At 37.7% G+C, this 24,018-nt stretch overlaps 1 protein-coding gene across 2 annotated transcripts; it reads left to right on the plus strand.

The window, feature by feature from the left end:
* The first annotated feature begins 73 nt into the window (after window positions 1-73).
* RRH (retinal pigment epithelium-derived rhodopsin homolog) lies at window positions 74-24,018 on the plus strand. 2 transcript variants are annotated; one of them, XM_082389179.1, is made up of 8 exons: window positions 7,135-7,160; window positions 9,205-9,380; window positions 14,829-15,019; window positions 16,548-16,647; window positions 17,187-17,340; window positions 18,266-18,434; window positions 22,405-22,583; window positions 23,891-24,018. In XM_082389179.1, exons 2-8 carry the CDS (start codon window positions 9,275-9,277, stop codon window positions 24,003-24,005), a joined length of 1,014 nt encoding a protein of 337 aa, XP_082245305.1. In that variant the 5' UTR covers window positions 7,135-7,160; window positions 9,205-9,274; the 3' UTR covers window positions 24,006-24,018. The 2 variants fall into 2 exon arrangements, with proteins under 2 accessions (XP_082245306.1, XP_082245305.1); XM_082389180.1 differs by lacking the exon at window positions 23,891-24,018 and having other exon boundaries at window positions 74-9,380; window positions 21,546-22,522.

Raw genomic sequence — 24,018 nt, forward strand, 5'->3', positions numbered from 1 at the left:
CTTAAATCTACTGATGTAAGATAGAAAAAAAGGTGTTTGCATATATAACTGATCTTTTAAAAAAATAGGCTAGTAGAGCAGTACTTCAACATTCTCTATAAATTAACACTCCCTTTCAAAATGTTTGCCTTTTGTATATGAGAACATCAGCACACTTTATTGTATTTTCCCTTTTGTGTGTTAGTACATAAATCAAAGTTAGTAAGGCAGCTTCTCTAATTAGTAATTGATTAGAAAATTTTAGTATTGGTTATGAATCTATTAAAGATGGAACAGCTCTGTTCAAGTTGAGAACTAGAAGTTCATGACATTTCTTAAGAAATGTTTAATTTTTCTCATTCAACATAGATGGAATGTTGAAAGTTTTACTGAATGTATTTATTTTCCTTTTTTTAAGGGACTCAAAGTTTAAGATGTTACTGACCATAAATAAATATTTGATTGCCTGCTACACATTCAGATTCCTGGGTAGGGACATTACAAATGAAATTGGTTTTGGTCCTCACTGCTATTGTAGTATCAAGACATAACCATGATAGCAAGTTAGAATACTGTGATATAGGATAATTTCCCCTGCCACTGATTTTCCCCCCTCCCATGTGTTCATTCTCAGAAGGAATGGGATTGCCATATCTTTTAAGTTTTCTAGCATGTTTTACCTAATACTGCCTAAATCAGTATTTTGGGTTTTATGTAACTTTTTTGATTAATGGAATTGCAGCAGGATGAATAAATATGTAAGCCATAAGTATATATGATGAACAAATATGCTGAAAATTTTTCACAGGAAGAAGCGGTTATGCTTTTACAACTTGGGAAAGGAGAGACTGTTTGATTTAGAATACTTGGGTTGAAACTTTCAGTGAGAGTTAGGGCCGGGGTTTTTTACTCTTGGTCTGTAAAAGACATAGCAAGCAATTATTTGTCCTTGATATTGCCCCAAGGACAAATAATAGTGCAAATTCCTACGCTTTTTTTAACATTTAAAATGTCTAAACTGGCTGATGGAAGTAACGTTGGTAGATAAATCACTTGAGATTTCACCTTTTACCTTAGGTATATCTTTTGGTCATTAGCTATCTTTAAACTCTATTTTTCTCTTTTCTTCCTTATAGTAGTTCTTCCTGGGTTTCCTTTGGGGCATTTAGTTGTTTTTTTTTTTTGGCCACACCGCATGGCGTGTGGGATCTTAGTTCCCTGACCAGGGATTGAACCCATGCCCCCTGGACCGCCAGGGAAGTTCCCCAGGGTATTTGGTTTTGAATCGAGTTCATATGTTTAGGGAGCCTAACGTTAATGCATTTGGTACTGTGGTATCACTGAGCTCCACTGTAAAAGATACTTTGATGCTTATTCACATATTAAATCTTTTGAGTTGTTAACCAAATAACATTCTGACTGCTTGCATCATGCTAAAATGTACTTGTTACCACAGCACTGAAAAGATTTAGTGGAATACAAGCAATATTTCCTGGCGTTCCTGAAAATTTGGGAGGAGTTATGAAAGGAGGACTGACTTTAGGCCAGTTAAGGTTTATGAAACTGAAGAATCATGAGCTGTGTAAACTTGACATGCTTATAATTATATTTAGTATTCTAAGCCTCATCCCAATATAGCTTTTCCATATCACTTGTAAAGGAAGCATTAAAAAGTACGTTGAATGCATCTACCACACTCATAATCTGTAAAACTTGTAGCTACAGCAAATAGCTGGCCATTTTTGGAATTATTTTTTCTTCAGTTCTTTTTTTTTTTGAATTTTTGAATTTTATTCATTTTTTATACAGCAGGTTCTTATTAGTTATCTATTTTATACATATTAGTGTATATATGTCAATCCCAATCTCCCAATTCATCCCACCACCACCACCCCCACTGCCGCTTTCCCCCCTTGGTGTCCATATGTTTTTTCTCTACATCTGTGTCTCTATTTCTGCCCTGCAAACCGGTTCATCTGTACCATTTTTCTAGGTTCCACATATGTGCATTAATATACGATATTTGTTTTTCTGACTTCACTCTGTATGATAGTCTCTAGCTCCATCCACGTCTCTACAAATGACTCAATTTTGTTCCTTTTTATGGCTGAGTAATATTCCATTGTATATCTGTACCACATCTTCTTTATCCATTCGTCTGTCGATGGGCATTTAGGTTGCTTCGATGACCTGGCTATTGTAAATAGTGCTGCAATGAACACTGAGATGCATGTGTCTTTTTGAATTATGGTTTTCTCTGGGTATATGCCCAGTAGTGGGATTGCTGGGTCATATGGTAGTTCTATTTTTAATTTTTTAAGGAACCTCCATACTGTTCTCATAGTGGCTGTATCATTTTACATTCCCACCAACAGTGCAAGAGGGGGGTTCCCTTTTCCCCACACCTCTCCAGCATTTGTTGTCTGTAGATTTTCTGATGCTGCCCATTCTAACTGGTGTGAGATGATACCTCATTGTAGTTTTGATTTGCATTTCTCTAATAATTAGTGATGTTGAGCAGCTTTTCATGTGCTTCTTGGCCATCTGCATGTCTTTGGACAAATGTCTATTTAGGTCTTCTGCCCATTTTTGGATTGGGTTGTTTGTTTCTTTAATATTGAGCTGCATGAGCTGTTTATATATTTTGGAGATTAATCCTTTAATGTCCGTTGATTCATTTGCAAATATTTTCTCCCATTCTGTGGGTTGTCTTTTCGTCTTGTTTGTAGTTTCCTTTGCTTTGCAAAAGCTTTTAAGTTTCATTAGGTCCCATTTGTTTATTTTGGTTTTTATTGCCATTACTCTAGGAGGTGGATCAAAAAAGATCTTGCTGTGATTTATGTCAGAGTGTTCTTCCTATGTTTTTCTCTAAGAGTTTTGTAGTGTCCGGTCTTACATGTAGGTCTTTAATCCATTTTGAGTTTATTTTTGTGTATGGTGTTAGGGAGTGTTCTAATTTCATTCTTTTACACGTAGCTGTCCAGTTTTCCCAGCACCACTTATTGAAGAGACTGTCTTTTCTCCATTGTATATCCTTGCCTCCTTTGTCATAGATTAGTTGACCAAAGGTGCGTGGGTTTATCTCTGGGGTTTCTATCCTGTTCCATTGATCTATATTTCTGGTTTTGTGCCAGTACCATATTGTCTTGATTACTGTAGCTTTGTAATATAGTCTGAAGTCAGGGACTCTGATTCCTCCAGCTCCGTTTTTTTCCCTCAAGACTGCTTTGGCTATTTGGGGTCTTTTGTGTCTCCATACAAATTTTAAGATTTTTTGTTCTAGTTCTGTAAAAAAATGCTGTTGGTAATTTGATAGGGATTGCATTGAATCTGTGGATTGCTTTGGGTAGTATAGTCATCTTCACAGTATTGATTCTTCCAATCCAAGAACATGGTATATCTCTCCATCTGTTGGTATCATCTTTAATTTCTTTCATCAGTGTCTTATAGTTTTCTGCATAGAGGTCTTTTGTCTCCCTAGGTAGGTTTATTCCTAGGTATTTTATTCTTTTTGTTGCAATGGTAAATGGGAGTGTTTCCATAATTTCTCTTTCAGATTTTTCATCATTAGTGTATAGGAATGCAAGAGATTTCTGTGCATTAATTTTGTATCCTGCAACTTTACCAAATTCGTTGATTAGCTCTAGTAGTTTTCTGGTGGCATTTTTAGGATTTTCTATGTATAGTATCATGTCATCTGCAAACAGTGACAGTTTTACTTCTTTTCCAATTTGTATTTCTTTTATTTCTTTTTCTTCTCTGATTGCCTTGGCTAGGACTTCCAAAACTATGTTGAACAGTAGTGGCGAGAGTGGACATTCTTGTCTTGCTCCTGATCTTAGAGGAAATGCTTTCAGTTTTTCACCATTGAGAATGATGTTTGCTGTGGGTTTGTTGTATATGGCCTTTATTATGTTGAGGTAGGTTCCCTCTATGCTCACTATCTGGAGAGTTTTTATCATAAATGGGTGTTGAATTTTGTCAAAAGCTTTTTCTGCATCTATTGAGATGATCATATGGGTTTTATTCTCCAGTTTGTTAATATGGTGTATTATATTGACACACCATATTGATTTGCGTTTGAAGAATCCTTGCATCCCTGGGATAAATCCCACTTGATCATGGTGTATGATCCTTTTAATGTGTTGTTGGATTCTGTTTGCTACTATTTTGTTGAGGATTTTTGCATCTGTATTCATCAGTGATAATTGGTCTGTAATTTTCCTTTTTAGTAGTATTTTTGTCTGGTTTTGGTATCAGGGTGATGGTGGTCTCATAGAATGAGTTTGGGAGTGTTCCTTCCTCTGCAGTTTTTTGAAAGAGTTTGAGAAGGATGGGTGTTAGCTCTTCTCTAAATGTTTGATAGAATTTGCCTGTGAAGCCATCTGGTCCTGGACTTTTGTTTGTTGGAAGATTTTTAATCACAGTTTCAATTTCATTACTTGTGATTGGTCTGTTCATATTTTCTATTTCTTCCTGGTTCAGTCTTGGAAGGTTATACCTTTCTAAGAATTTGTCCATTTCTTCCAGGTTGTCCATTTTATTGGCATAAAGTTGCTTGTAGTAGTCTCTTAGGATGCTTTGTATTTCTGCAGTGTCTGTTGTAACTTCTCCTTTTTCATTTCTGATTTTATTGATTTGAGTCCTCTCCCTCTTTTTCTTGATGAGTCTGGCTAATGGTTTATCAATTTTGTTTATCTTCTCATAGAACCAGCTTTTAGTTTTATTGATCTGTGCTATTGTTTTCTTTGTTTCTATTTCATTTATTTCTGCTCTGATCTTTATGATTTCTTTCCTTCTAACTTTGGGTTTTGTTTGTTCTTCTTTCTCTAGTTCCTTTAGGCATAAGGTTAGATTGTTTATTTGAGATTTTTCTTGTTTCTTGAGGTAGGCTTGTATTGCTATAAACTTCCTTCTTAGAATGGCTTTTGCTGCATCCCATAGGTTTTGGATCATCGTGTTTTCGTTGTAATCTGTCTCTAGGTGTTTTTTGATTTCCTCTTTGATTTCTTCAGTGATCTCTTGGTTATTTAGTAGCGTATTGTTTAGCCTCCATGTGTTTGTGTTTTTTACGTTTTTTCTGCCTGTTATTGATTTCTAATCTCATAGCGTTGTGGTCGGAAAAGATACTTGATATGATTTCAGTTTTCTTAAATTTACCGAGGCTTGATTTGTGACCCAAGCTGTGATCTCTCCTGGAGAATGTTCCGTGTGCACTTGAGAAGAAAGTGTAATCTGCTGTTTTTGGATGGAATGTCCTTTAAATATCAATTAAATCTGTCTGGTCTGTTGTGTCATTTAAAGCTTCTGTTTCCTTATTTATTTTCATTTTGGATGATCTGTCCATTGGTGTAAGTGAGGTGTTAAAGTCCCCCACTATTATTGTGTTACTGTCTATTTCCTCTTTTATAGCTGTTAGCAGTTGCCTTATGTATTGAGGTGCTCCTGTGTTGGGTGCATATATATTTACAATTGTTATATCTTCTTATTGGATTGATCCCTTGATCATTATGTAGTGTCCTTCCTTGTCTCTTGTAACATTCTTTATTTTAAAGTTTATTTTATCTGATATGAGTATTGCTACTCCAGCTTTCTTTTGATTTCCATTTGCATGGAGTATCTTTTTCCATTGCCTCACTTTCAGTCTGTATGTGTCTCTAGGTCTGAAGTGGGTCTCCTGAAGACAGCATATATATGGGTCTTGTTTTTGTATCCATTCAGCAAGCCTGTGTCTTTTGGTTGGAGCATTTAATCCGTTCACGTTTAAGGTAATTATCAATATGTATGTTCCTATGACCATTTTCTTAATTGTTATGGGTTTGTTTTTGTAGGTCCTTTTCTTCTCTTGTGTTTCCCACTTAGAGAAGTTCCTTTAGCATTTGTGGAGCTGGTTTGTTGGTGCTGAATTCTCTTAGCTCTTGCTTGTCTGTAAAACTTTTGATTTCTCCGTTGAATCTGAATGAGATCCTTGCTGGGTAGAGTAATCTTGGTTGTAGGTTCTTCCCTTTTATCACTTTAAATATATCATGCCACTCCCTTGTGGCTTATAGAGTTTCTGCTGAGAAATCAGCTGTTAACCTTATGGGAGTTCCCTTGTATGTTATTTGTTGTTTTTCCCTTGTTGCTTTCAGTGATTTTTCTTTGTCTTTAGTTTTTGTCAATTTGATTACTATGTGTCTCGGCGTGTTTCTCCTGTTTGGGACTCTCTGCGCTTCCTGGACTTGGGTGGCTATTTCCTCTCCTATGTTAAGGAATTTTTCAACTATAATCTCTTCAAATATTTTCTCGGGTCCTGTCTCTCTCTCTTCTTCTTTTGGGACCTCTATAATGCGAATGTTGTTGTGGTTAATCTTGTTCCAGAGGTCTCTTAGGCTGTCTTCATTTCTTCTCATTCTTTTTTCTTTGTTCTGTTCTGTGGCAGTGAATTCCACCATTCTGTCTTCCAGGTCACTTATCTGTTCTACCTCAGTTATTCTGCTATTGATTCCTTCTAGTGTATTTTTCATTTCAGTTATTGGATTGTTCATCTCTGTTTGTTTGTTCTTTAATTCTTCTAGGTGTTTGTTCTTTAATTCTTCTAAGTTTGTTAAACATTTCTTCCATCTTCTTGATCTTCACCTCCATTCTTTTTCCAAGGTCCTGGATCATCTTCACTATCATTATTCTGAATTCTTTTTCTGGAAGGTTGCCTATCTCCACTTCATTTAGTTGTTTTTCTGGGGTTTTATCTTGTTTCTTCATCTGGTACAAAGTCCTCTGCCTTTTCATTTTGTCTGTCTTTCTGTGAATCTGGTTTTCCTTCCACAGGCTGCAGAACTGTAGTTCTTCTTGCTTCTGTTCTCTGCCCTCTGGTGGGTGAGGCTGTGTAAGAGGCTTGTGCAAGCTTCCTGATGGGAGGGACTGGTGGTGGGTAGAGCTGGGTGTTGCCCTGGTGCACAGAGCTCAGTAAAACTTTAATATACTTCTCTGCTGATGAGTGGGACTGGGTTCCCTCCCTGTTGGTTGTTTGGCCTGAGGCGACCCAGCACTGGAACCTACCCTGCTGTTTGGTGGGGCTAATGGTGGACTCTGGGAGGGCTCACACCAAGGAGTACTTCCCAGAACTTCTGCTGCCAGTGTTCTTGTCCCCCGGTGAGCCACAGCTACCCTCGCCTCTGCAGGAGACCCTCCAACACTAGCAGGTAGGTCTGGTTCAGTCTCCTATGGGGTCCCTGCTCCTTCCCCTGGGTCCCAATGCGCACACTACTTTGTGTGTGTCCTCCAAGAGTGGAGTCTCTGTTTCCCCCAGTCCTTTTGAAGTCCTGCAATCAAATCCCGCTAGCCTTCAAAGTCTGATTCCCTAGGAATTTCTCCTCCCGTTGCCGGACCCCCAGGTTGGGAAGCCTGATGTGGGGCTCAGAACCTTCACTCCAGTGGGTGGACTTCTGTGGTATAAGTGTTCTCCAGTTTGTGAGTCACCCACCCAGCAGTTATGGGATTTGATTTTATTGTGATTGCGCCCCTCCTACCATCTCATTGTGGCTTCTCCTTTGTCTTGGATGTGGGGTATCTTTTTTGGTGAGTTCCAGTGTCTTCCTGTCAATGATTGTTCAGCAGTTAGTTGTGATTCCAGTGCTCTCACAAGAGGGAGTGAGAGCACGTCCTTCTACTCCGCCATCTTGAACCAATCTCTCCTCTTCAGTTCTTATAAATAGAAATAATTATTTCTGGAAAATTTAAATGGGTACTACAACTAACTAGGCATAATCCATTACAGAAAAGGAAGGGAGTATGAACCAAAGTAAACTCAAAAAATTTTGAGTGAATGGTGAATGCAAAAACAAAGAAAAAAGAGAAAGACTTAAAACCTAACAACCCATAGATTTTTAAAAGGGAGAGGTTATCTTAGGTATTATGTTCATTGCTTTAGGGTCATTTGAAAATATTTTGATACTGGAATACTAAAAAGATTCACTTTCCTAGTATAGATGCACTTCCGAATATTTCATTACACTTATAAAAATTTGATTACTAGTAGCTATGGTATCTGGGACAGATTGACCAACCTGATTTCAACTTCTTCAGTTTACATATGTGTATAACTGAAAATTGAGGCAAAAGGATTATCCAGTCCCTTCTTGCTGTGCCATTCTAAGATTTATAAAATTAAATTAAGTGGGTAAATATAGCCCTCTAGTGGTTCTCTTATATGCTTACACTGTTAACTTTGGTGCATCTAGCACTTCTCTAAAGTTACTGATTTTTAGAAATTCACTATTGAGAAGAATCAGATTTTTATAATATTACATGGCATAAAGAATATGAGGGAAAAAGGTATAGGGATACATTATTCTAACAATAAATGTTCATATTAGATTGTCACCCACTTATGTTACCCACTTTTGGAGTTATAACAAGATAAGCCAGAATATTAGAATTGCCCTGTACTTTACAAGATGAATTACTGAATCTAGATACTTTGCTGGTTCATGCTATGATTATTACCAGATTAACTACTTGTGCATATCAAAGTGTAGGGTAAATGAACTGAGGTGAATTGTGAAGTAGATCATGCTATATCCATGCTTTATTGACCTGGAATTTATGGTATGGCTTTAGGGGAAAACAAATTACAGAATCATTTTATATATACATAGCTCCCCATTTTTTGAAAAGAATGAAAAAAAAAGCCTCAAACAGTTGTATAAATATATGTTTCTATAAGCAAAGTAAAGCAGAATATACACTGGACAATATTATTACCATTAGGGGAATAAAATTTGGAAGGATGGGGGAGATTACTTCTTTACTTATCTCTAATGATTTAAATTGTTATGGAAAAAACAAAAGGAATTGAAATGGAAAACTTGAAAGGGTCAAACAGAAAACAGGGACCTTAATCTGAATAGTTTTAGAGGACTAAGGCTGGCTCTTAATTTTGAAACTGATTTCCAGCAGAAATCAGTTAAGTCAGGTCCTGATCTGATTTTCTGAGTTTGTTTATTGTTTACATGTGATGTGTGCACTTGGTAATCTCCTTGGATATAAAGCTGATGCCCTAATTGGTTAAAATGTGTGTTGCTTGTTATTTCTCTTTATTTTGCTAATAAGCTTTTCTCTTGTTCTGGGAATTAAAAATCCTTTCCTCTTTAGCCCAATTAAATTTGTTAAGGGAGGGCCTCTATGAAAAGGCCCTTCTTTGAGGTCTTTAAGTGGAAATGATTGGTTCTGAAAATTCTTCCCTAGGTGGCTTTTGAAACATTTCATAGATATTGAAGGCCCATTATGAAGGCTATCTTGATATCTTCCCTCCAAAATGCTAAGGAATAATTTAGGCAACAGTTCAGACTCTAAAAATGAAGACGGCTCGGCCTTTTCACAGACTGAACACAATATTGTTGCAGCTTACTTGATTACGGCAGGTATGGATGTTTACTCCATTAACAGTTATTTTGTTTTTGAATAAGTGAAGAAAAGCAGAGGTTTTCAGCATAAGGTAGTAGAAAAAGCATGGGTTCAGAGATAATGTTTCAAGTTCTATATTGTTGGCCAACCTTGACAAGTCACTTATCCTTTCTCAGTTGGGGTGCTCATGTGATAAATAAGGATGATAATACTTGCTCTACTTCCTGGCTGTAAGTATCAAAAAGAGAATGTAGGTGAAAGAATAAATGGAAACATTAATGGTGGTTAATATAACAAGTTATTTTGAATTTTGATAGGCAGTGAGAGCCGTGAAATGGGGCTGAGGAAAGTTTTCTATAAAATGAGTAATTATCCATATATTTGGTTATTACATTGTCAAATTAAGTTTTTATTGGGGAATAGTGTGCACCGTGACAAAAATGTATTTTTTATAGCATTTACTATTCTCATACATACTTTCTGTAGTTTTGTCCTTGGTGGTGGAATCTAGTTAAGATCGAAAGATCCTGGAAAGAAAATTAAAGTCGTAAAAAGAGAGAGCAGAGTGTATTGTCACTGAGGACAGAGTTTGAAAATTGAGCTCATTTTCCAATGCTGTATTGGAAAACTGAGCTTTGGTTTTCATTTTTTAGTATCTTTGCAACAGTGAGCAAGTTTTTTGTTTTTCCATTTTCATATCTGTAAAATGGGGATAAGAATAAGCTACTGTCACAATTGTTTTGAAGAGTAAAATTAAATAATGCACAAATATACCTAAATGATACATACAGTATATGTTGGACAAATGTTTCTTTCTCCCCACATACACACACTCATTGATGCATATATTGGATTAAGATAAAGACTTGTTGGCTGAAAAAAAGGGATGAGGAAATTGACAATAGAAGTTCTCTGATTACCTTTTTTATGTATAGGTTGAATTGTGGTATTAATTTTATGCTTAGCAGTCACTTCATTTTCAACTTTATGCTTAGTAATGAGTTTTAGAAGTAACTTTTATTATTTTTTGGATTGACTTATGAAAATTTTCAAATATATTCAAAAGTAGAGTAAAAACATAACAAATCCTACTGTACCCAGTTTATTCTTTATAATTGCTTAGTTTCCCCATAATTCACAGAGTATTACTTCTGTGATAGAAAATGTGGTTCCTCAGCTAACTTTTTCATTTGAATACCTCTGTATGATAAGCACTGGATAAGTTCTGTTTTCTTTTTGATTTTTTTTTTTTTTTTTTTTGGTGTTGCAACAGGAAGGAGAAAACAATATACTACTTAAAGAGGTAAGCTCCTTATCACAATTACATAGAAGTACTTTGTATACAAACTTTTGGTTTAGTTAGTTTTTGGTAGATGACCAAGAAAAGCTATCTTTTTTGATCTGGTTACAAAAGAAGCATGCAAAGAAATTTTCCTGTTAAGAAAATATTCTTGCTGGTTCTTATCCCTGTAACAGTAACAGTAATAGTAATAGTAATAGTAATCTTACTATGATGACAATGATGACTTCTACTAGAATTACTATTACTACTGCTACTACTACTCCAACCACCACCACCACCGCTACTACTACTGCTACCACTACTAATGTTATTATTGGAATACTTGGTATATACCAAGCACTGTTCTAAATATTTACATGTACAGAATAATTCATCCTTATGCTAATTCAGTAAGTAAATTTTATTTTCCCTGTTTACAGATAAAGAGTTTAAATAACTTTCCCAACACACACATCTACTAAGTAGCTACGCCAGGATTTGAACTCAGGTATTTTGACTCTAGAACCCTCAGGTATAACCACAAGGATCAGTTTTATCAATACTATGAGTACGTGTTGTTTGTTTGTGTTTTTAGTAGATGAACTGAAGGGAGCATATCTAACTTCTTTATGCTTTTGTTCAAACGTTTATTGTTCTTTGGACCCCCCAATCCCTCCCTTTAACAAAACTCACTTAAATGTCCAAATCGAAACCACAACTATGAGGAAAAGAATTTAGTCAAAGCGTTTATTTCATTTGTTACTTTTACCAAGAGCCTATTTAGATTTTTCATTTTAAATTTAATTTTTAGTTTAATATTTCTCTTAGATTGTAGCTCTTACAAACGTTACCAACTTGAGCACTCTCCCTTTCTCCAGTTAATGCTGGGGAGCAAGAGGGCATGGCAAATTAAGGATCTGAAATAGATTCATTATGGGTGACTTGTAGGATGAAGCATGAGAGATACTAGGCTGAGAGGATGGCTGTGTACCAGCTAATGAAAGACCTAAGCCATCAAGGCGATAGGGGAATCACTGAATGACATGATCCAATTTGTATTTTAGAAATGCGCTGTAGTGGTAGCTAAGAGACCAGGTAGGTGGCCCCTGTGTGATTAAGATTAAAAAGACTTCTGAGGAGGAAGTAGTAGCATTGAAGATAGAAATAGACACATTCAAGAGCTAGAAGTTAGAATTGATGGTTGGATGTGGAGACTGGGGGAGAAGGTGAGGGAGCATCAAAGATGACATCTAGGTTTCTTTTCTGGGCCACTGGATAGATGGTGAAGCTATTCATCAAGATGGGAGCACATCTGGGGAAGCACATGTTTGGGTCAAGAGAGAAAATCTCTGGGTTCTGTTTGAGAGAAGTCCCGTAAAAAGCTGCACACATGAGTTTGAATTTTATGAGGTTGATCTGGAAAGTAACAGCATATAGCCTTGAATCTGTGTGAAATCACTGAGTGTATATTGAATGTGAAAAGAAAGAAGGTCCAGGACAGAAACTTGGACAATGCATATATTTAATAAGGTAGACATGAAGAAAGAAAGGCCAGGAAGTAGATTAAGAAGGATCTGCCAAAGAGATTGGAGGAGAGCCACAGAAACCAAGGGGAAATTAACTGAACATAGACCTAAGTACTAAATGATCTATTGTCTACTCATTAGAAAACACCTACAGCTAGGAAATAAAGCAGAGTGCTTGAGACAGCTGCAGAGAAAATAGAAAAAGGGCTAAATTGATTACCTCATTCTCCCTGTTATATCTAAAACCGCCCCCAAAGCACAATTACTTTATTCTGGTTGCATACTTGGTAGGCAACAATTTACTGCACTGTGCTTTTACCTGACTTAAAAATCATCAAATCTGTAACTAGCCCAGAAAGATTCTTCAATTCACTAAACTTTTTGGAGCTACAGTACTAGATGCAAAAATATTGAGCCAGGGGCTTCCCTGGTGGTGCAGTGGTTGAGAATCTGCCTGCCAATGCAGGGGACACGGGTTCGAGCCCTGGTCTGGGAAGATCCCACATGCCGCGGAGCGACTAGGCCCGTGAGCCACAATTACTGAGCCTGCGCGTCTGGAGCCTGTGCTCTGCAACAAGAGAGGCCGCGATAGTGAGAGGCCCGCGCACCGCGATGAAGAGTGGCCCCTGCTTGCCACAACTAGAGAAAGCCCTCACACAGAAACGAAGACCTAACACAGCCATAAATAAATAAATAAACAAATAAAATTAAAAAACAAAAAAAGCTTACTCTGCCAGCCACAGGAGTGGTGGGAGATAAGAGGTAGGGTTGCCAGAATTAACAAAATAAAAATACAGGAATTAAAAAAAAAATATTGAGCCAAAGAATCATCAAATTTGATATCATTGTGCCTTAATTATGCTTGCAGGAGTAATAGACATTCAGCAATATGAGTTTTAGTTGTCCGTTTATTAAATAAATCTGCTATATGTCATATATATAACATAGAAATGATTAGAAGCCTAAAATCTACACAGGAAGACTAGGCATATATGGATTAAATAATATAGCATCACATAAGATAAAGTATAATATAAACAAGTACTTTGAGAATTTAGAGAAGAGAGGATACTATGCGAAGGACAAGTCTTTGGGGTAGAATTGGCCTTGAACAGAATTTTGAAGGGTAGCATTTGGAAAGGTAGAGGAAAGGAGTAGGGTGTTCCAAGTGGGAGAAATGAAAGTCGAAATTTACCACAAGCCTGGTGCATTTGATAAATAATTAGATGGAGGGCTTGTTTGACAAGTGTGACAATTTGCTTAGAGAGGGTAAAAACAGATTGAGGCAAGGAGTCTGGAATACCAGGCTGGGACATATGGACTTTATCCCTCAGACGTTGGGGTGTATTGGAGGTTTTGAGAAGAGCCTTGGTTAATTCTATGTTATAGAAAGTTTATTCTGCCAGCAGCATTCAGGAGGAAAGAACAGGAACCTGGAAGATTAGTATAACAGGATGTTGAATGGAAGTTTTGACCAAGGTGCCAAGATATAATAGAAGTTCTTCCTTAGCTGATACATTTGGGTGTTGGTGCTTGGAAACCTTCCCTCTCTCCGGCAATAGCTGGAGCTGATCATCAGAGTTCTCTTCATGATGGTGAACACCACTCTGTTCCTTTTGTTCCTTACCTCTCCCTTAGCCCTTAGGAATCTGGTAATAGCTCTAGCCTCTCTCAGCTGTTAGGACCTAATATGGCCCACATCTGGCTTATGGGAAATGTGTGCATCCTTTGTTGCATGTAGGGAATGTTAAACAGGCTAACATGCACATCCAGTCCACTCAACAATATTTCTTGTTGTAAATGAATACACTGGCATTCAGATTAAGAAGTTCAGTCATCAGTCTACCTGAATCCAGCCAATTCTGGGGCACCGACAACATTGAGTTTCTGGACCTGCAGGGCTAGGAGTCGGATCCCAGGCTGTGGAGACTTGACTAGGGTGATATGGCCTGTGAGGCTTCTCAGTGGACCTGAAAGCCAGTCCGACTTCCTCTCTGGATAGCCAAACCTTGCAGTGTGCATTCTTCTATAGGTGTGTGTGTTTGTGTGTGTGTGTAATGAAGAATTTAGATTTGAATATGTTGAGTTTCAAGTGATATTGAAACAGTCATATGATCTTACATACTGTAGATGCTTAATAAATGTTTAATGGCAATGAATTGTATGAAAAGGGATGCAGGACTGGAGCATATTTCCGGGATGGAAAGTGACAGAAATACTGTTAGGATAGAATGATAGCTGAGGCTTGAGAAACTGTAGAGAAAGGAGAGCCTCAGGCTTCAGGAAGGAGGATGAGAAAATTAAGCTGCCAAAGGAGATTGTATGATCATATGTATATCCTAAAAATCAGTGGTGGTGGTATCATGACATGCAAGGGAATAATATCAAGGATAGTGATCAATAGTGATGACATTAACACCAGTCTTTGGTGCTGGTTTATGCAATTGGTAGATTCTTTGTGCTTTAATTTTTATATTTCTATTTCACAAAAGGGCTGTGAAGATATTACAACTAGCTTGAAGAATAGCTGAAGCTCTTCAAATAAACGAACCAAAACGGATTTGCTATATTTTTGAAGGAGCTTAAATATTTAATTTGATTCTACTTTTACACATTCAAATTAAACAAAATGTGTGTTTTTTTGTTTATGTTCTCAGGTATGATAAGTGTTCTCGGCAACATAATAGTTCTGGGCATCTTCATTAAGTACAAGGAGCTTCGGACACCCACAAATGCAATTATCATTAACTTGGCTGTTACTGATATAGGGGTCAGTAGCATTGGCTACCCCATGTCTGCTGCTTCAGATCTGCATGGAAGTTGGAAGTTTGGATATGCAGGATGTCAGGTATTCGAGATCTTTAGAATCAAAGCAAAATAAAGTAGATTAAGAAAATGTACATTTAAATGTCTTTAAAAAATCCCAAGGGTTTCAATCAAATAAGATTATGTAGAATAATAGATATGGTGCTCTTAATAAAAATGGCTTCAGGAGTGACTGGGAAATATATTCTTTAATAAGAGAAATGAAATCAGTCACCATCATTATATTTTCAAAATTTCCCCAACTCAAAGGAAAAAACTAAACTAACAAAAAAATTAGCAGTCAGCTAGAGAAGAAAAGTGAACATTTGCATATTCAAATAAAAACTTGCATATTACAAATTCAAAAACAAATACTCTGCTTTCATTTGAAACAATAAAATATTTAATGACTATGTCATAATATCTAAGTAATGTAGTTAAACTACATGTTGCTGATTTTTTTCTATGGAAAGTTCTCCATGAGAATTGCTGGTGAATATATCTACTATGATTTTTACTGACAAGAAAATAAATTAATATTAATTAGCATTAATGACTTTTGGCCTAATTTTTTAAAACAGCTATTTTAAGCTATAAAACTATAGAGAATAAAATGAAAAGAGCAGAGAGTAGTGAATACCCATGTGTGCACCAACCAGTTTTGTCAAATCTTAATGTTTTGCAATATGTGCTTCAGGTTGTTTGGGGTTTTTAAAAATTTTTTTCTTTTTTTCTCTGGCTGCACCGTGTGGCTTGGCTTGTGGGATCTTAGTTCCCCGACCAGGGATGGAACCCAGGCCTCATCAGTGAAAGCACCGAGTCCTAACCACTGGACTGCCAGAGAATTCCCTGTTTCCAATTTTTTTAAACCACAAACAAGGCTTCAATAAATTGTTCTCATACATGTCTTTTTCTGCAATGTGTGAAGGTTTAGATACATTACTAGGAAAGAAATGGTTTGGTTGTAGATAATGTTTATCTTCAATTTTATCAGATGTGGACAAATTTCTCTCCAAAATGGTTGTGCCAGTTGCTAGAACTTCTGTTACTCCACATTTTCTCCAACACTTGGGGTTGTCAGACTTTTGAATTTGTAGCATTTTGATGGTTATAAAATAGTATCTTATAATTTGCATTTCTTTCAAGATTTAATGTGATTGTACATCTTATGTCATAAACATGCAGGTTTCCTCTTGTGTGAATAGCCCATTTTTCTGTTTGTCTTTTTCCCCTGTTGAATTGTCTGTCTTCTGAATAGCGGTCTTTTGTTGGTTTATGCATTGCACTTAATTTATGGTTTGTTTTTGCACTCCACAGAATATGTATAGAAGTTTTACTTTAAGCCTTAACATTTTTTAAAAAGTTTATTTTAATTAATGAAGTCTCAAAACATTTTCTATAAATGCCTTTATTAAACCACTTATAATTTGACAATAGATGATATATTTTAAAATTAGTAAAATAAAAAACACTCAGTGTATTTAAAATATATTTTAGCAATGGGATAAAAGTGTAAATGTCTCTTGGGAGGATGTGTAGAATGGTGGAATCTTTCCAATTTTGATCTTCAGATTTATGCTGGATTGAATATCTTTTTTGGAATGGCAAGTATTGGATTGCTCACAGTTGTGGCTGTGGATCGATACCTGACCATCTGCTGTCCTGATGCAGGTACAGCACTTTTCTCAGCTTTCTCAATGAACCCATTTTTGCCTAAGTACTGCTCGATACCCATTCACTTCAAAATGTAAATGTAATGGCTTGCAACATGGTCAGTCATATTTCTCTGATAATCCTTGACTGAAAGTTCCAGTGATTTTCTATTATACCTAGAATAAAACCCAAATTTCATAACACAGCCTCCAAGGTCCCACGCATTCTGGCCCCTGGCTACCTTTCCAGTGTGGTCTGGGGTCCTCTCACTTTGGGGTACTAGCCAAACCCTTTCCCACTTTGGGGTCTTGGTAAATGCTATTTCCCTAGTGTTTCTCCATTTCTATCCTCTGACTGATCATTTTATCATTCAGGTTTCAGCTTAAATGTCATTTTTTTTTTCAGAATGTGAATTCATGTAGATAGGCTTTGTGTGAACTAAAGTGCTCTGTGAAGAATCTATTTGATGACAACTTTGAATAATCAGTTAAAACAAAATGAAGATATGAATCACATCATTGGGAAATGACTTTGATGTTCCATATGTTTGTTAATAGGAAGAAGAATGACCACCAACACTTACATCAGCATGATTCTGGGGGCCTGGATCAATGGCCTCTTTTGGGCTTTGATGCCTATTGTTGGGTGGGCTAGTTATGCCCCAGATCCTACTGGGGCCACCTGTACCATAAACTGGCGGAAAAACGATGTGTAAGAGACATGATTACACTTTATAATCAAATGCTTCTAGTGTAGACATTTTCTCACCATTTCAAATTTAAGGTCAGATCAAATGTTTCTCATACAGAGATGGCAAAGAGCTTCCTTGGTATAGATGATATGATTACAGCAGAGATGAATTGAGAAAAGTGAATTATGCTTATTTGCAAGGAAAGGCCATCCAGCTCCCCTTGTCCCCTGCTCTGTTCCTTCCTCTATCTTCTGGCAGCAAAGGTGAAACAGAGAATCCTTCCAATAGCCGCACCTTAGAGGTAGGACCTGATGGGGAAAAGGAGAGTTAGTGGAGCTAGACAGTGCGCAGATCTGGCAAAAGTCCAGGCTTCCTTTTCTAGATGATCTGGTGATAAAGCATCTCCTGAGAATTATGCAGCAAAAGCACAGTCACTGCGAGGATTTGCTTGCTCATCAGTGATGCTTTTCTATATTTACCAGGGAAAAGGGGGTAATTTAGTTTATTAAAGGAAATGAAAGGTTATGAAGAAGAGCAAATAGAAAATTTCTAGCTCTCAAACTAAATCTAAAACTTTTTAGATTTAGTGCAAGGTCAAAAAATAAATATTTTAGGCTTTACAGGCAAGACTGTCTCCATTGCAACTACTCAACTCTGCCTGTGATAGCAGCCCTAGACTGTATGTAATGAATGTGGTTCCAATAAAGTTTCATTTACAAAGACAGGCGACAGGCTGGATTTGGCCCACAGGTCATAGTTTGCCAACCTCTAGTCCAAATGAACTCAAAGTCAAATGCACTTCCTAAGCTATTTAATAATATAATGACTGCTGGACAGTGCCAGTATTATTTCTGATAATTATCTTGTTTCCCTTACTCTATTTAGTATATTAAATGAGTAGTGATTTAATGTCATGATTTAATTATTTCCTTTTCTTACTTTCAGATCTTTTGTTTCTTACACCATGATGGTTGTTGCGATAAATTTTATTGTGCCCTTGATAATGATGTTTTACTGCTATTACCATGTCACTCGATCCATTAAACATCATGCTACTAGTAACTGCACTGAGTATCTCAACAGAGATTGGTCAGATCAGGTAGATGTAACAAAGGTAAGACATTAAAATCCTTAAAAAGGTTTTGTAATCAAGCTTTTACATGGACATGGTTCCTTGGCCCCTGCAGTCACCTCTCCCCAACTCCCGATTCTTACTCTCTGGCTCTTTTTTCTGGTGTTGGCCTCCATATTTCTAAGTGATGTGCTTATCTGCTGTTTTGGGTAAATTTTTTTTTTTAATTTATTTATTTATTTGTTTTTGGCTGCGTTGGGTCTTCGTTGCTGCACGTGGGCTTTCTCTAGTTGCAGTGAGCGGGGGCTACTCTTTGTTGTGGTGTGCGGGCTTCTCATTGCAGTGGCTTCTCTTGTTGCGAGGCATGAGCTCTAGGCGCGCGGGCTCAGTAGTTGCGGCACATGGGCTTAGTTGCTCCGCGGCATGTGGGATCTTCCTGGACCAGGGCTCGAACCCATGTCCCCTGCATTGGCAGACGGATTCTTAACCACTGCGCCACCAGGGAAGCCCTGTTTTGGGTATTTTTCTTTGCTGTTACTTCTTGATTTCCTACTATAGACAAAGAAAATTTTTCTTATACCACCAACCTTTCCTACTCCTCCCCACCAACATTTATCTCTCATCTTCTCAGTAAAATGTTAATATTTGGTTAGATGAAGAGCCAATATTACATTATTGTGATTATCTAAATTTTATTTATTGAAAATCTCTGTAAGACTCTATGATTTATATTTCTTTTTTTATACAACTTTTCCCCCTTTGGAGTTAACAATTCATTCCTTTTCTCTTTCTCTTCCTCCGTTCATCTCTCTCCACTTCTCTTCTCTCCCTCTCTCTCTCTCTGTAGCTTTGTTTGCTGACTCTTCTGTGTACCTGTCACTAATTCATCTCTAAACTCTCCACCAGGAGCTTCAGTCTCCTCTTAGTATTTTCAAATACATCAGAGACTAGGTCGACTTTATCCTTTTCTTGGCACTACCCTCCTGACACCCGCCAGATCTCTTGCTCTAGTCTACACTGGCTGTTCTTTAGGATGACTACCTAGGAAGCCAGCATCCCCACATCTCCTTTGTCACCAGCTGGGAATGCCTTTGGCCTGTCTCGTAGGTCAGATCTCCCGTTTTCTGGATTGCATGTCTTCCCTTTTTTTTTTGGTTAACTCCTTTACATTTGGTGTAACACATTCTCTAATAGAGTCCTGAGAAGGTCACAAGGAAGTCAAATTTTTAAGATTTTGCATGCCTGAAAATGTCTTAATTCTACGATCATGTTTGACCGATTGTTTGCTTGGTATGGAATTCTAAGTAGAAAAAATGACTTACAAAGAATTTTGAAGGCATTACCCTATATAGTCTCTCAGCTTCAGGTGTCACTATTGAGAAGGCTGACAGCATTCCGGTGATCTGCATTCTCTCTGGAAGCTTGTGATTTTCTCTGTGTCTCCAGTTTTCTGAAATGTCACGCCGATATGCCTTGGTGTGGCTCTTTATTCACCCATGTGCTGGGTACTGGGTGAGTGCTTTCTATGTCGAGACTCAGGTCTTCCCTTCTGGGAGTTTCCTTGTATTATTTCTCTGGTGAGTTTCACCTCCCATTTTGTTTTCTCTGTTCTCTTTTTCTGGAACTCTTTTTATTTGAGTATTTAATCTCCTGGATTTGTCTTTTAATTTTCTTAGATATTCTCTCCTGCATTATTTCTGTTTTTTGTTTTGTTTTTATTTATTTATTTATTTTTGCCTGTGTTGGGTCTTCATTGCTGCACGTGGGCTTTCTCTAGTTGCGGTGAGCAGGGGCTACTCTTTGTTGCGGAGCACGGGCTTTAGGCATGCAGGCTTCAGTAGTTGTGGTGCACGGGCTTAGTTGCTCTGCGGTATGTGGGATCTTCCCAGAGCAGGACTCGAACCCATGTCCCGTGCATTGGCAGGTGGATTCTTAACCACTGCACCACCAGGGAAGTCCCCTGTTTGTTTGTTTTTGTTTCTACTTTCTTCTTTTTTAAAAATTTTTTTTGATGTGGACCATTTTTAAAGTCTTTATTGAATTTGTTACAATATTCCTTCTGTTTTATGTTTTGGTTTTTTGGCTGGGAGGCCTGTGGGATCTTAGCTCCCCAACCAGCGATCGAACCCACACCCCCTGCATTGGAAGGCGAAGTCTTAACCACTGGACTGCCAGGGAAGTCCCTGTTTCTACTTCCTGAGAGATTTCCTCAACCATGTCCAGGACTGGATTGGGTGAGGAGAGTGAGGCTCAAGCCTGGGGTGCAAAATTTAAGCAGGCACCAAAAAGCTCAGTAATCATAAAAACAAGTAGTTAGTGCAGTATTTTAAAAAATCAAAATTTACGTAAAAAATCCACATTGAACAAAATATAAAATATTAAAGACAGGATCTGACCCTGCACTTGCACAGTTCACCTTATTTACCTCACCCTTACCCTGGCTGACCATACATTTCAACCTTCCTATTGCATTTTTAAAATTCTGCTTTCACTTTTATAGATGAGATAGAAGCATTATTTTATACTCTGTACTTCTTTTTGATAGCGTCCTCTTCTTGTTTAATGCATGTGTATCTTCTCTCATTTCTGTGATGATATTGTGTATATAATTACATTTTCCTTCTGTTCATCACATATTTTTTTTTCCCGAGTTCCTGCACTGTTTTAGTCTCTGCCTGTCAGTTTGCATGTTTCCTCAATGCATGGTGATCAATGACTGTCCCTGCATATTTAAGAGTGATGCGCTAAAAAGTTGATTGTGAGCTCTCGCTGTGCTCTTTCACTGGGATATGTCTTTGGAGAGGGGGGGTTCTGATGATCTGTACCTCTGGGTATTTTCTTCTGGGCTGGTCAGTTTCCAAGGAGAGAAGATTCTTTCACCTTTCTGGGTAGGAGGTACAAGTCTGTGTACCCACATTCTCATGGCTCAGTGCAGGGAAGGGACAGCGTGCAGCCCCCCTCTTTTCAGGACAGTACGCCAGCTCTCAGCTGAGCCCAGTGTCCCCCAGTCCCAAGTTTCCCTGCTTTACCCTCTCTTACACTGACCCTTGGGATTCTTCTGGGGAGAGGGGGCTGTTTCCTAGCTGAATAGAGAGGGGATTCAGAAGTCTAACTGCTTCTTTTTGCAGATTTTAATGAGTTTTTGTGTTTTAGGTTCCAAGTGCAGCCCCACATTCAGAACTGTCACCTCCAATTCCTGAGACTTTCTGTAGTTCTGTGGAGTGGATTCATCTGTATCTGATTTTCCCTCATTCCTGGCTCCTTAAAATTAAAAAAGAATATTTAAAAAAAAATCATTCTCAGGTCTGATAAGTAATATGCCACTTGTATAATGGTTATTCAATTTTAACTTTTACAAAGCTGCCTAATCTGTGGTTCTCAGGCCTTATGCGTTTATGTCTTTTTAAACCTTTTCTATCGTTTTAGTGGGCAATCAGGAGGGAGCAATGTACAATTATAATTTTTCATTCAAACAAAATGTAAGGGTAACTTCTTTACAAAATTATCTGCACTGTATGTATTATATGTGATTTATTATATACCAAGCTCAAATGGCCTGTATGAGAATTCACTGAGCTCAATAGAGGACTTTTTTTTTTCTTCACATTGAGTTTAGAAAGTTAGAAAGTTGTTTTTTAGATTAGCAGATGAGAGTGAGGAAAAGAAAGCTCAACACCAGCAGTCCCTAGCACAGTTACTCCAAGTGGGCCAGGAGTGGGTCCTTCTGCCTGTCATCCAAGCCAGCTTTTGTATTCTCCCCAGCTCACCAAAAGAAAGAGGGCATTCTTTACATTCGTGCACCAGTCTATCCATTTCACAAGCTCTTGTTATCATAGATGACCTCAGGCACATTAGCAAAGTATGAGGGGAAAAATTCAGTTTTTCCTCTGTGTCTTCAACAACATAAATTTATTCAAGTTCCAATCCAGATAATTTTTCATGCAGTTTAAGATATATTAGTTATTTTGATATTTTAGATATTGGGTTTGGTGAATATTGATTTCTTTTACAGATGTCTGTGATAATGATACTCATGTTCCTGGTGGCGTGGTCCCCTTATTCCATCGTGTGCTTATGGGCTTCTTTTGGTGACCCAAAGAAGATTCCTCCCTCAATGGCCATTCTAGCTCCACTGTTTGCAAAATCTTCTACATTCTACAATCCCTGTATTTATGTGATTGCTAATAAAAAGTAAGTTATGTCTAAAATGCTTCTCAACTAAAAACAGCGTATACAGAAAGAATGTTAAAAAGGCAATGGATAATGTTCTAAAACTTTTGGGGAGGTAAGTGACAGAAACTCACTTCAGATGAATGTAAAAGTTATTTGGTTCATGCAACTTGAGAAGCATTTAGGACCTTAAATGTCTAGGGCTCCAGTTCTGTGACAGGCTCTTCCCACACAGAGGCGAGATAATCACGGATAACTCAAGACCCAAGTTCCACAAGCTAAGCATCCCCAAATGTGAATTTCATCTCACATGGCTTTCTGGCAGAAGCGGCCCTGGATGGTCATTGGTGAGCTCAGCTTGGATCACATGGTTACCCCATTTAAAATACACGGAATTGGTTTTGCAAAGAAGAAAATAGTTCTATTACTGGAAAATGGACAAAGCAAGGCCACTTGGGCTCCCTAAGTGGGTAGCATAGTTGTATATTTACTAGGAGGAAGACATATCATTCAAATGCAAGAGAAAAATTCAGTGCTAACATAAAGGGCTTCAGGAGTGTGTAGTCACTCAGGATAGTCGAGAATCTTCCCCTTCCCCCTTTGCTGAGCCTCTGAGCAAGGATTTCTTTCCTGCCTCCTCAGTGAAGCTTAGACTACTTCATTTCCTGTTACTGCTTAAATATGTAACAGTAGATGAACCAATCTACAGTAGATTGGGATGAACCAATCTACTGTGCTTAAATATTTGACCAGAAAAATCTCAGTAGAGGTGCAGTAATTTGATCCTGGAATGCCAATGCTGCTTCTATTACACTTATGTATTTATGCACATGTTAGGGAAAGCAACTTTAGCCACAGGTATATGAAGAAACGTAAAAACTTTTAAGACCAAGCAGACCACATAAGAAGCATAAAGAACACATTTTAAATTCAGAGTCTCTTGGTAGTTCTTTAGGAAAGGTCAGGCATTATCAAACGCCTCTTAATTTAAACTGGCCTTTGCTCAGAAGAACAAATGCATGAAATACACATCCTTAGTTCAAGTAAATAATTCCTTGCAAATGACGTTAGATGCACCATCTTAGACATAATTAGTGGTTTTTATTAAGTGTCTTCAATGTTAATAGTCAGTGGTGCACAAGTGGTCTTTAACTGTGTCATACACTTGATACATTGACCAAGGGTCTCAACAGCAGATGTTAAAGCTGGAAGCAGAAATTTATCTGGAGATGCCAGTTGGTAGTAGTGGCACCTTAGCCATGTTTGAGAGTACTCTAAAAGTGCCAGGTCCTCGTGGGTAATGCCAGATTTTCCCTTTTTTATTGTAGGTTCCGGAGGGCGATGCTTGCCATGTTCAAATGTCAGACTCACCAAGCAATGCCCGTGGCGAGTATCTTACCAATGGATGTACCCCAAAACCCACTGACTTCTGGAAAAGTCTGAAATAAGAGGAAAG

This window comes from Balaenoptera borealis (genome assembly GCF_965194805.1).
Source record: "Balaenoptera borealis genome assembly, chromosome: 4".
NCBI lineage: Eukaryota > Metazoa > Chordata > Mammalia > Artiodactyla > Balaenopteridae > Balaenoptera > Balaenoptera borealis.